This window comes from Catharus ustulatus, chromosome 3, assembly GCF_009819885.2.
Source record: "Catharus ustulatus isolate bCatUst1 chromosome 3, bCatUst1.pri.v2, whole genome shotgun sequence".
Lineage (NCBI taxonomy): Eukaryota > Metazoa > Chordata > Aves > Passeriformes > Turdidae > Catharus > Catharus ustulatus.
Window position 1 is genome coordinate 99,677,754 of NC_046223.1, and position 13,434 is coordinate 99,691,187.

The 13,434-nt window shown below is 36.6% G+C and overlaps 1 protein-coding gene across 1 annotated transcript in view; it reads left to right on the top strand.

Moving 5' to 3' along the window:
• Positions 1-305: 305 nt before the first annotated feature.
• Positions 306-13,434, top strand: part of TPO (thyroid peroxidase) — a 41,640-nt gene continuing 28,511 nt past the window's right edge. Inside the window, exons 1-5 of the mRNA XM_033055538.1 lie at positions 306-399; positions 3,085-3,169; positions 5,259-5,428; positions 7,723-7,855; positions 12,365-12,494. Coding sequence (XP_032911429.1) covers positions 306-399; positions 3,085-3,169; positions 5,259-5,428; positions 7,723-7,855; positions 12,365-12,494 — 612 coding nt within the window. The remainder of the gene's footprint in view (positions 400-3,084; positions 3,170-5,258; positions 5,429-7,722; positions 7,856-12,364; positions 12,495-13,434) is intronic.

Genomic DNA, 13,434 nt, shown 5'->3' on the forward strand with positions numbered 1-13,434 from the left:
ATATTGATGAATTTCTAATATATAAGCTAAGTGCTGCTGATATTGTAAAAACGTATTATGTTATAAAATAAAGCTGTGTGTATCATTGTGCTAGAAGCTTCTCAAAATGTAAAAGAAATGTAATAAGTAAGGAAGGGAAAAAGAGAAAGTGAATTGCTTTGAACTTCAAAAACATAGTCAGAACATGGCTGGAAATCTAATTTTAAAGTAAAATTTACTATATACAGAAAATTATTTATAGTCTGCCTTATAATTAGAAGATGAAGGTATCTATATTTTCTACTGTTATGTCTTCTTTCTTGCAGATGAAAGTTTTCATTATTTTGGGATTTTCAGCAGCTATAGCCTTCACAGCTGTTTTCTTTTCTTTCCTTCAAATAGGGAAAGACACCATCTTTGGTAAGTAACAGTAAAAACAGAGGTTAGTTTCTTATGTTGACTGTTAAGAGTTTCTTATGTTGACTGTTAAGCTGAAAATACACTGACACTGCAGACAGTTCTGCAATGGCAGTATAGCTCAATCTCTTTCGTGTGCAGAATACACTATTGGCTTCTCTGAGAATTATTCCATGGAGGTTTTCTTTTAAAATGCAGTTTCATAAACTCAGTAAGAAAACTTTGTATGTGTAATGTATTTCAATCACTTCTTTGACTAGGAGTGATATACTCTCTTAGTGGCATTCGTGTGTCAGATGACAAGTTGCCAAACACGACTGCTGCATTTCTTTCCCCATCTGTTAATCATCCTGGGCTAGAGGCAGTTGTTATAGGATATCCCACCTGGTCGTCCTACGGCTGTCCTACAGGGGTGCTTCTCTCCTGTGGATCTGTAGGCTGCTGGCACTCTGTGGATTTTAGAGCATCTCAGATTGCGGTACTCCCTATGTTAAAAAAATGTAATCTTGTCATTTTTACCATCGTATGCATCTGCTCAATTTAAATCAGTTAAATTAAATAAACTGAAGTGTAGCAGATACTATACTGAATTTTAAAAGAAACCTGCAGACACTGATTTTACATGAAATTAGGGCAGAGATAAAGAAACAGGATTTCAAATCACAATCTCGTATTATATAGCTGTGTACATGATTCAGGAGGGATAGTAGTATGATTCCCTAGGAAAGCTTTTACCTGAAGTTAGTGTAGAATAACAAATAAAATAAAATTAAATGCAAAACAATTTAAATTGAAAACAAATTTCCAATCTATTGCTTCTTATGAGAAATCTTTTTTGTACCATCACTGCAAAACTGGTTTTCTTTCCATACTGGATTCTTTACTTAGAGCTTCCATACAAATTGTTTGGAAAGATGCGGTCTGAAATGACCATGTTTTATCATAAGTTAGTTAATACAAAATGAATCCAAGAACAATAGAATGGTTTAGGTTGGAAGGGACCTTAAAGATCATTTAAGTCCACACCTTCTGCCATGTGTAGGGATGCTATTCACTGGACCAGGTTGCTCAGGGTAATCCTTATCCAATCTGCCCTTCAACACTTCCAGGAATGAGGCATCCACTTCTCTGGGCAACCAGTTCCAGCGCCTCATCACTCTCACAGTAAAGGATTTCTTCCTAACATCTAATCTAAACCTGCCATCTGTCAGTTTAAAACCATTGCCTCTCATCCTGTCATATAAGAAGTCCCTTTCCCTCCTTTCTATATCCTTCCCTAAGGCACAGGAAAGCACCAATATACAGAAATATACATGGACTAAAAATAAATAGAATGGTTAAAATGCAATTCTTTTTATAGGAAGTGTTCTTGGTATGATGAGACAATACAAGATAATGTTTATTATTCAAGAGCTACATTTTTGAAGACAGTGTATTGGTACCAAATTCATACTTATTAGAAAAGGAAGAGAGACAATGGAATTTACGTACAGCAAGTGGATATTCTCTTTTACATCAGAGTCTCAATCAATATCACACAATGAGCAATATTTCAAACATATTATATTTCTCAGAGCTAAGCCCCCTAAAAACAATTTTAAAATATGCTATATTAAATTCTGAAATAATTACTTATTGTATGGCCTATAAAAATCAAACCTGTTTTTTAATACAGACTCAAAAAATTTTCAGCAGTAACAGAAATCCAAATGATAACACCAAATGAATCATCTGAATATTTTATTATACATAGGTCAAAAAGAGAAATAACCAAAGCTATACTTAGATACTGAAAACTTTAGTAGAGTATAATTTAACCTAAGACAGATTTCTCCTCATCACACATTTCTATTCCTTGAGCTGAGTGCCCTATTCATAAAAGAAATTATAGAAATAGTACAGTATGTACTACAGATCAAACATGCTCCCCTAAAATTAAAATGTGCATAAATGAGAAATAATTGTACAAAAATTATGATTATTATTTTTTATTATTTGTTTTCTAAGAAAAAATTGGGCCAATCCACAACATTCAGATAGAAATAAAGCAGATGGACTTTAAACATGACTGGTTCTTTCATTATAAAGCAACATGTACACAAAAGAGGGATAAGCTAAGCCTCATAATAGCATTAATACAAAATAGCACAGCTAAAGTATTATTATGTTCACATATATTTCCGTTAAACATAGGTGAAGAAATGAGAATAGGGATTTCATGCACAGCCCAATCCCAGGTCTTAATTTGCTTGAATATAAACTTGAATTCTTCATGTGGCTCAGACTAGTTCATGTTACCTGTGAGGGAGGGTCAGGTTTGCCCTGTAAATCCAAAAACAGTTTGGTGAAAAATACATATGAAGTCTAAGGAACAGAGCTGCACACAGAGAAAACATGTTTCAGCTGGTCCTATGTAGCATGTCCATAACTGGATTTATACTTCAAACAAGGAAATCTAAATCCCCAAGTCTTATAAATTATGGAAGAATTTATTTTCCACCCCTACCTTATCTTTCAGAAAGCTCAGAAGCCACAATATTAATTTCAGGAATAAAATCTGGAGATAATTTTAAAGGGCAAAAATTGTACCTTAACATTAGAAAATGGTATATTTTCTAATTGTAAATATTTTAATAAATATGCTATTTATTAACATATTTTTATTTCCTTCTTTTTTTCTCTCTTAAGAACAAATTGAAGATCACTGCATTACTAAGGCTATCCAGAAGGGTTCTAGTCTGGTGGGTTATGCCGCACATTATGAAATTAAAAGGTAAAAAAAAAAAAAAGAAGTAAAGAATGTTCTCAGAAAAAAGCTTTCCTAACAAAACAGTTTGATGTCAATCTTTCTGTTTCTTTGAGAACCCATATAATCACAGAATCACTGCTCCCATTGCCTTTGAGCAATCTGGTCTGGGGGAAGGTGACTCTGCCCATGGCAGGGGAGTTGGAACTCGGGGATCTTTAAGGTTCTTTCCAATCCAAACCATTCCATGATTCTGTCACTGATCACCTGATCCAATATGAACCTTGCGCATTATCACCATTTAAATTGCTCTCTTAAAATGTGAGACAAAATAAACACAAAAATGAATAAGTCTGTTCTTCTGACATAAATAACACAATAAATTCCATTAACACTTGATTCAAAAATCATACTTTTATGGACCTATTTTTGAACATTAATTATGTCTTTACCAGTGCAGAGTGAGATAGGAACAGCTCCTATGGCATCAGGAGCCAAATCCTGTTGCCTTAAATTGGACTATTAAAGTGAATTTCATATTACCTCTTCCATCTACAACAGACGTAGAAAAAGATAAGGGAAAGGAAATTAAACATTTATTATGTTAGACTGTGGATAGGTAACAACTTAGGGGAAAGCTCCTTTGTTCTTGAGTTATACTATGAGAATGGGTTCTTTTAACCATTTTCTGGCTAGATTTCTGTGCAACAAAAAATTACAGTAATTTCAGGAGTATAAGGCGCACTGGAGTATAAGGTACACTTCTGAGTGTCAGCAAATTTCCGAACTTTGTCCATATATATGGCACACTGGCGCATAAGGCGCACTTTTTTTTTACAGCGAGGATCCGCATGCAACAAACTAACAAATTAGTAATGGAATTGCGCGATCGCAGGGTTTACTGACTCGGCTTGATGCTGGGCAGACTCAGCCCCGCTCGGGGCTGCCACCGGGGGTGGCCCCAGCCCTGCTTCTCCCGCGGCCACAGGCAGCAGCCCCAGGCCCACTTGGGGCCGGGCGGACTGAGCTCAGCTCAGCTCGGGGCTGCTGTGGGCTCACACTTCTGGGTTGGCAAATTTCCAAACTTTGTCCATATATAAGGCACTCCAGGGTACAAGGCGTACTTCCGGGTTCGGACCAAAATTTTAGTCAAAAGGGTGCATCTTATACGCGTGAAATTACTGTAATTTCCTCTCCAAAATTTGGAACGCATAAACCAAGTTTTACAGGGTACAATCCCCACACTTTTGCTCAGACTTTCCCAAAGATTTATCGCTGTGGTTTGAAAATGAGCCATGATTTGCAGTGTGAGTGTTAGCTGTTTTTACAGATAGAACTTGTCAAGAACAGTTGCCTCTGTATCTAGAGACTGAGGTCACTCTCAGTTTTTAGTGATAGTATTTCGGTGACAATCCTAAAACATTTAAAATTTAAAAAATATAAGTCTCAAGCTTTCAGTGGCTCAACTGCCTCACATAACAGATGGAGATACTGATATTTATCTGTCTCATGGGATATTGTGGCAATTATTTGGTCAATATCTTAAACATGATAAATGCTAAGAGATGTTAAGATAAATGCTTAACATTGATTGTCTCAATTAGGAATTGAAATTTTATTAGGAATAAAACTGAGACCACTTGCCACAGACACCAGACTATTAAGCTTCCTTTGAAATACTGTGTATGTGAATATATAGACTTTAAAAGAATTGGTGTTCAGAAACCTGTTGATGATTGAGGATGGTCTTGGGTATTAAATGTCACATGAAAGCAAAGCCTACTCACAGCAGTGAGTTGGGAACCTCTTTTGTGACTATCCTGCACAAGGTCTTTCACTTAGTGCTGCAGGCTCTGCTCACCCCAATAGTTTCTTTCCCATCCTAAAGGTTCCTGATGTGTGTGTCCAACAGAAGTGCAGTTTCTCTTTTAGAATTTTCCTTGCAGAACAATGTCACAAAATGGCCTTTCTCTTTCCTTTCCCAGTGTACTCTTCAATCAAAATATTCCTTAAATACCTTAAACTTAGAACATATCCAGCACAGACAGCTTTATTGTTATGAAAAATTCTAAAAATGTTTACATTGAAAAACCTTCTGTATTTATCTCAATTATAGAATGATTCAAGGAAGTGGAATAACAACCCCTACCTTGCTGCTGGATTTCTCAAAGTTGCCTGAACAAGAGAGTCAAGATATTTCCCAAGCAGCTGAACGAATGGAAATGTCAATTCAGGTGCTGAAACAAAAAGTTTGCCAGAAGCACAAACGTTCATTGCATTCAACTGGTAAATACAGTATATTGACATTGCCAAAACACTCTATTGATTTGTTCAATGCTGTCTTTTAGATTAAAGTTTGGTTAAGTTTACTTTAATTTAATTTTTCACTTTCTTTTGTTCTTCATAGCACCTCAAATAGGTTCACATTTTTCTTTGATGGAGTGTAGGTGGTGTTCTTATAGTTGAGGAGAACAGTATTACACTGTTGGCATCCTGTGAACTCATGGCTGTGTATTTGTATTGCCTATAAATCATCCTGCGTATTCTCAGTGTTGCAATATGAAATATCTATCTTCCCCAGCATTTTGGGTTTAGTGCTTGATCTTCTATCACACTATGGCACTGGAATTTTCAAACACACTTCCTCTCAACATATACATATCCCTCTTTTAAAAAAATGTTATTATTTCCAAAACTAATTTCATAATACATTGCTGTTACACATTTATTTCCACTTTAACTGTTTTTTCATTTTGTTTGGGTTTTTTTTTTTTTAAATAATGTTGGATGGTGAAAGAAAGAGAGATAGTCCAGAAATTTCAATGCTGTCTAAGTAAAATACTTGCTGCTAATTAGACATGAATTTCAAGATATCTGTTTGGTGTCTGGACGGCTCAAAATATCAGAAACATAGACATTTTCCCCCCACCATAATTTAATTCTGTCACTTACATGAAGTGTTCTGTCTTAGTAGTAGAAGACATTTTTCCAAGATTTAGAAGCATTAGAGTGCTGTGGACAAACATAAAGCTCCATATTTATTATTTTATTTCCTTGTAGAAATATCCGGCTTACTAAACTAATGGGACATTTGTAGAACTAAAAATATATCTCTATCTATATGAGTTTGTCTATGCATATATTTATGCACACACACACACACAGATACAATTATTTTTGTGCTGTGCAATTTCAAAAGATTCTGAATTTCTAAACTACAGAAGACGTGCACAAAGCTCTTGCTAATTTTCAGAACCGAATCTACTTTAACAGAATGAGAATAGACCCTGTACAGTCTGTGTGCCATAACAGAATAGTTTTACATGAATTAAAGAACTAAACTGACTTGAAAGAAAACGTGAGTCTCTACCTAGGCAGCCCAGATAACTGGGGAGCTGAGCTCTGAGTATAGTTTTGAACCTAAACTAACATAGAAGTACAACTCTATCCACAAATTTGGCATGAGTTACTAGTACATAATGAGACAATTATGTAGCCAGTCTAATAATCTATTCTCTCTATTCTCACTACTGCCTTGTGCAGATTCTAACTGCTCAGCAGAACATTTTTTGAGCTTATTTAATTTTTTTTTTCTTGAACCTTTGTTGCTTGTTTTTGTGGCTTAAAGCATGGATTAAAGCAGTTTACTTCAGAGTTGAATGGGCAGAACAAAGAGATACTGGGACGGGTGGCATGCATTAGCCAGTGGGCAGACAAGGGTAAAAGTTATATGTTACCTCTACCCTCATCTTTCATCATGTGATGGTTGCAGTCACTTTCAATGTCAAGGGTTCTCTCAGTTCAGGAAGGATATTCATAGAATCATAGAAATGTTTGGGTTGAAAAGAACTTTAGAGACTCCCTAGTTCCTGCCCCTTGCAATGGGTAGGGTCACCTTCGTCTACACCAGGTTGCTCCTATTTCATGCGTACATCTACCTCCAACTGATCATACATATTTCAATACCTGCAGAGGTGAGAATAGGTGCCAGCTCTCTGCAGCTTACACAATAGTGTGGCTTTGTCCCTCATCATCAAATGCTCACAGGGAGACCCATCTTGGATTTTATCAGAAATATATTTATAATATGCTGTCTACTGGTATAAAGGGACTTGATTTTATCTAGCTTCCAAATTCCAGCTAACAATTCTGATTCTCTTCCACTCAACACTGAATTCTATTGTCAGCTGCAGGGTCTTTAAATTTCTACATCTTTCCAGTCCCACAGTTTTCCTCCTTGGGATATACTTTTGTTCTTGAATGGCATTTTTAATACCTTGGTTATAAACACAGGGACCAGGCAAGCAAAGGACTACAACACAGGGAAAGAAGAAGGCAGTGAGCAGGTCAACCTCAGTTCTCAGCTATTGCTGGACCTCTTTCTTCTCATTCTCTATGCATCAGCTGATAAAACCAGCTCTTCCTCTAAGCTCCTGACAGAGCCTCTTGCAGCAATTCTCACTAAGTGCACTTTCAGAGGAAGAGAGAGAATTCTGTAGATGCAGCTCATAATAATGCCTTTTCTACTCTAGCAGCTAATTCCAATAGAGCAAATTGCTTGTCTGGGTTCTTCCTTTCAGATCATTTATCAGCTGATCTGCTCACTATGATTGCCAATATTTCTGGATGTCTGCCTTATATGTTGCCACCAAAATGTCCAAATAATTGCTTAGCTAATAAATATCGACTCATCACTGGTGCCTGCAATAACAGGTATGTATGATAAAAATTGTGTTCTTCTTTCATGTTCTTTAAACCCAAGAAGCTGTGTTTACTTTTTCCAAGGAAATTGGTGGAGGAGGACTGATGTTAATCTATTAACTTTGATATAAACATGTCTGTAAATGAGGTACCTGTGAAAGTTCCTGGAGGAAGGACTCATCATTTAAACTTTGGTACCCTACTTTTTGTAAACAGGCTTTCCCTCTGAAAGCTTCTAGGATTATGTTAGGAGCTTTACATTTAGGGAGAACTGATTTAGTAGATACCTTCTTCTATATAAAAAGAAATCTTAATTTTAACACAGAATTTTTTTTTAATTGGATAAAATTATATAAAGAAGGAAAACAATGTTACTTCTCAAGGAGAAATACTTTTGCATTTTCCCACAACTCTAACAGCTAGCAAACATGAATCTAAAAATTCTAGATGTAATTTTTAATTTTATATATCTGTCTGTATATGTTTAGTGGTTTTCTTTTATAACTAGTAGCTCTTCTTGTTGCCTAATCTATTTGGCAATTGTTTCCTGCAAAACCTAACATAATAAATGTGCCTGTCTTTTCAGAATGCTCCAATGCAATGAGTGTAAAACTAGAATGAGAGCCCTTTTAAGTACAAGGGGAAACAATATTTGTACTAGGCAGCCTCTGGATACGTAGACCTAAGGTCCCAAACTGAAAGGTGGCCTGTAAGTTTACAAGTGCTACTGAGATGAAAATGGGAGGCTGTTATCATTGTACAGGTTAAGGTGCTCTGCAATGTAATGAATAAAGAGCAGTGCATTCTGCAGTTTTATTATTCAGTGAGTCTGTTTTCATGAGATGAATCTGTTTTGCTACATCACAAGTCATTTGCAAGGAACATGCCTGATGGACTCTTTGCTGAAAGGACACAACCTGATAGGTATCAGTGTTATAAGTCTAACTATGTGGATATCCATAATTTCCCCAGGCATGTTCAGAGGTGCTTGGAATCTGACCTAGCAGTTAGTAAAATATTTGCACTGACAACTCCATCAGGGCTTGAATACATTGGCCAAGATTCATGCAGCTGAACACAGACACATGGCTGAAGCTCTTAATTTACAGACTTGGCTGTGTAGCCTTTTTCCCTAGAGATGCAGAGAAGCACTCTGCTGTAGGTAAGGTTAAAACCTTTTTGTCTTCAGTGACTGATAAGACTAACATATGTACAGGCATTTCAGTTTGGTTTCTAAAGCTGGGTAGGGTAAATATGATTCATTGAGTTGGTCTGTAGTCACTCTGTTCTGCTTTGTATATTTTTATGCTTGTACAGCATCAGTATTTAAACCCACCACTCAGGTGTTATTTTAGACTCTTGCAAAAAACCTCCAGAACCAAAGGCTTTGAAACCAGTAATTTAGACTTTAACTGGGTCGAAAACTTTGTGAGACCCTTGAAATATGTCTACTGACATACATCAGTTTAAAAAGGTTATTATACTGTAATGTAAATAACATATTCTGTGGTGTTAACCAGCTTCAAAGACTTCAGACATAAAATGAAACACCAGTCTGTGCTTTTCCTTACTTTACAGCTTCCACTTTCAGGTAGAAAATATATCAAGACTTATGTTGCATTTGTACTTTTGCTCACTCTGTTTGAATATGTAGCTGTACTGTTGATCAGTAAATGCTGCACTTCATGAGTGTGATTTAGAAACAAATTTTATAGTGGAATTAATTGTGTGCCCACAAGAAAAATCTATTTAAATGTAGTTTTAAGTGAACAAGGAAATGCTTTACAGATGTTCTGCTAAATCTGTTTGCACATTTGGGACAAATCAGATCAATTACAAAGAATTTTTTCCACAGCACTGAGATTGCTTCTTTTTAGTGTGCACTTGCTAAAACAAAGGTGCAGCAGAATAGTATAAACATGGCCTGCTATGGAGAATATCAACAAAATATCAGACACGTTCAGCAGTTATTATCCACTTTTACTAGTAAGAAAGATTAACAGGTTTTAGTTTCCTTTCTTCCTAAACAAGGAAAATAAAATTGCATTAATTTAAAATGAAGAATAAGGAACAGAAGGAAAATCCCATGAACTATTTTCCCCATTTTTTAATCCCAACTAGCTAGCATTGATCCGTGTACTTTTTTAGAGTCCAGTAGGAATTCTAAGGTGAAGGAACTGCAGGAACTAAAGAAATGGACTCCCACAGTGCAATTAGCTTCCCCTAATCTTAGCTTTCAGAGGCGGTTATATGTCTACAGCAAGGCTGCATCTTTGGCTGCTCCTGGTAATGAGAAAGAGAATGGAATTACAGGATGGCACCCAGGAACTTTCTGTCTTTTTGGCTTGATGGACAGGTTGTTAGATGACTAGCTTACTTTTTGTACGTGTAATGTATTGGGGCATCTGGGAGGAATTTTATCTGCAGCATTTATGTTTCATTGCTGTGTCATTAACCATTCTCTCAGGTAAGGAGGTCCAGTACCAGCAGAATTAGGAGTATGAATATTGCTCACCAAGTGGAAAAAATTAGTAATCCTGACTAAGTCCATTGACTTCCATAAGAAGGAATTGAGATGTTTCCTTTAGGTTAGCTATTTCACCTCAATGCAAGCTAAGTGTTCAGTTAGTAGCAGGTTTATTTTTCAGAAGTGTCCCATGTTCCAAGAAGTTACACACATGACAGCTCGGCACAATATAAAACATCACAAGCTCCAATTATTAAATTGCCTTGTGGTATTCATTCTGTCTACTTGAAACTAGGCAGAACATCAAAATAAGTTTCAAAAGATAAAAATCTGCATAGTGAATGGCAGCTTAAGACTCCAGGTTGCTTCTCAGGCAGTCAAAGTAAAGGAAGATTTTAAAAACTCATAGTTTCAGCTACCTTTTTAACTTGAGCAAGATTCCAATACATTAACATGTTCAATGCCATAATAAAAAGGCATGTGAGAGAAGTTTACTAGATTCCAGTGATCTGATGAAATACAAAAGCAATCAGGAGAAAAATCACTGGTTAAGCAGCTACATTAACTTTTAATTATTTTTAATTGAGTGAAATAGCACTACACTATCTGCAGTATTTTATGCAATTTCAATAAAGGCAAATCAACTGTAACTAATTTGAATGCTTTATTAAAGCATACTTCAACCTTCAAGTGTGGATTATGTGGATAATGAAGTGTATTACTGCACCATATAGCTTGACAAATTGAGTCTCTTCAGTGTTCTGGAGATCAATGAAATATTAATATAATAATTGTTTAGCATCCTGATAGACATGTAAATGTATGTTTTAACACTATGTATTTCTACCAACATTCCAGAAATATTTCTGGTTCTTTTTGGCTTACTTTAAAATTTTAGTCAACTGAGTGCTTAGCAAAAAAAATATTTCTTCTTTTTAGTGTTGATATATATTTAACAATTATGAAGTATATTGAACAGGACATGTTGAAAAACAACCAAAAACAAATCCCAAAATTTCTAATATTCATGACAGGGAGAAAATTAATGCGGTCAAACCCAAGAACTCACTGACTATACTAATATAGTAAAGAGAAATCACCAAGAATAGTTTCCTGACCCTCAAATTAAGTATGACCTGATTCTCTCCACCCTCTTACTTTTACACTTTTTTCTACACTTTTTTACCCCCTTCCCCCTTCCAGGTAGGCTGGCTGTGGGATGACAAGCTGATATGCAATGATGCCAAGATGCGCTCAGGCAGGTGAAATTCAGAGAAAAACAGGTTGTTGCGAGAAAAAGCATACACTGCAGTTAGTGACAGCAATTTAACAGCATAGTTCAATGCTTGGGCTTGAGCACAGGCCCTCCCAAAGATGGGCCCAAGAAATTGCTATAGCTTCAACCAGAGGGAGCACTGCCACTGGCTTCAGCTCCCATCTCCTCAACCCTGGCTCCTTTGGTCTTGCTAAATTATTTCTTCTCTATGACTAGTGTCCATTTTTCATTTAAACTTTCTTAACCTGTACTCTAGGGTTTCTTCATATTTTCCGAGGTTTTTATTTCCTCTCGGTTTCTCTAAACAAACATCTTTTTAAAGCTGCTAGCAAAGGCACTGACTTTATGGGGAAGGAGGACACTATCAGGAACTCGCCTTCACAGCAAGTATTTTAAAAATGTCAAAAAGTAATCAATTTAGGTTATAAACATGAGTAAATTAGTAATAATTCATAACCAATTTAAATTTTCATTATCCTTTTTGAGTAAAATTAATATTGACATACTTGAAAAAAAGTATTGTATGCCCTTTCAAAGCAATCTTTCAAAGATTGCTACATGAACACCTTATTGTAAAGGCATATTGCTCTTTGGCTGATGATTATTTCATATTATTTTATTATTATATTTTTATGGCCAGTTTTTTATTCAGAATAAAACTATAATATAAATATTTTATAAATATTATATGTATAAGTGTATATATAGAGAGAGAATATATTCAGAGGTTTTGCTGCTGCTTTTGGGACATCTTTTGTTTTGTTTTTTTGTTTCATAGGGAACATCCTAGATGGGGAGCATCCAACACAGCTTTGGCTAGATGGCTTCCAGCAGCCTATGAAGATGGCTTCAGCCAGCCTCGAGGATGGGATCCCAGCACCCAATACAATGGATTCCAGCTACCCTCGGTTAGGAAGTGTACCTCCGGATCACTGGAAACATTTACACTGGGCTGTTACCAAACCTGCCACCACAGACCTCCATGTGCATCAGTAAATGAAGTATCTGTGTAAAATAGCTCAAAAGTGTCTGTGGAGCTCAGTTAAGAAACCAGTGGCTTTGCTAAAGCATAAGTTCAGCCACATGGTGAGAGGGTTCCTGCCCCTGGCTGGGGTAAGCCCATGGAGCAGGGCAGGGGGCACTGACTGTCCTGAGGGCAGCCCAAAAAAGTGCTATAGGGGAGAGCAGGCAGGGCAGAGCCAGACAAACACCTGGCCTGGCAGGCACCAGGCAGCCAGCAGACACAGGGTGATGGTTGCTTAGTTAGAGAAGAGGTGCACAGTGCACTAATTTTGACCTTCCCATGATGAAATTGTAGAGAAGAGAGAGGTCTACAAAGATGCATGCTGCCATGGCAAGGGGCAATGGTCACAAGTTGCTCCAGAGAAAATTTTGTCTTGGAACAAGAAATTAATATTTGTTGTGAGCACAATTAAATGCTGGAATAGGTTTTAGTTGGAATATGGATTCCAGCCGAGAGAACTTCTGGCATATCCCTCATGAGAAATACCCAAGATTTGACTTGATGGGGCTCTCAGTATCCTAATCCCTGCTTTCAATTGAAAGTTGCACATTGTGGTCTCCAGAGTTTCCTTCCAACCTCAACGTTCCAGCGATTTTATGATTCTTTAATAATGGCACCTTTATTCAGGGAAGGAGGAGGGGGAAACGAAGGTTGATGTTAACTAAACAGATATAAAGCACATGGACGTGCTAGCATGTGTGTAGGTGTGCGCCTGTATGCCATTCCTCACAGGCCAGCAAGCCTTAACTGAACAAGTATTGCTGTCAAATCATAACTTCATTTCTTAGCTAGTCCAACTTACTGATCTTAGAAAGTATTGCAAT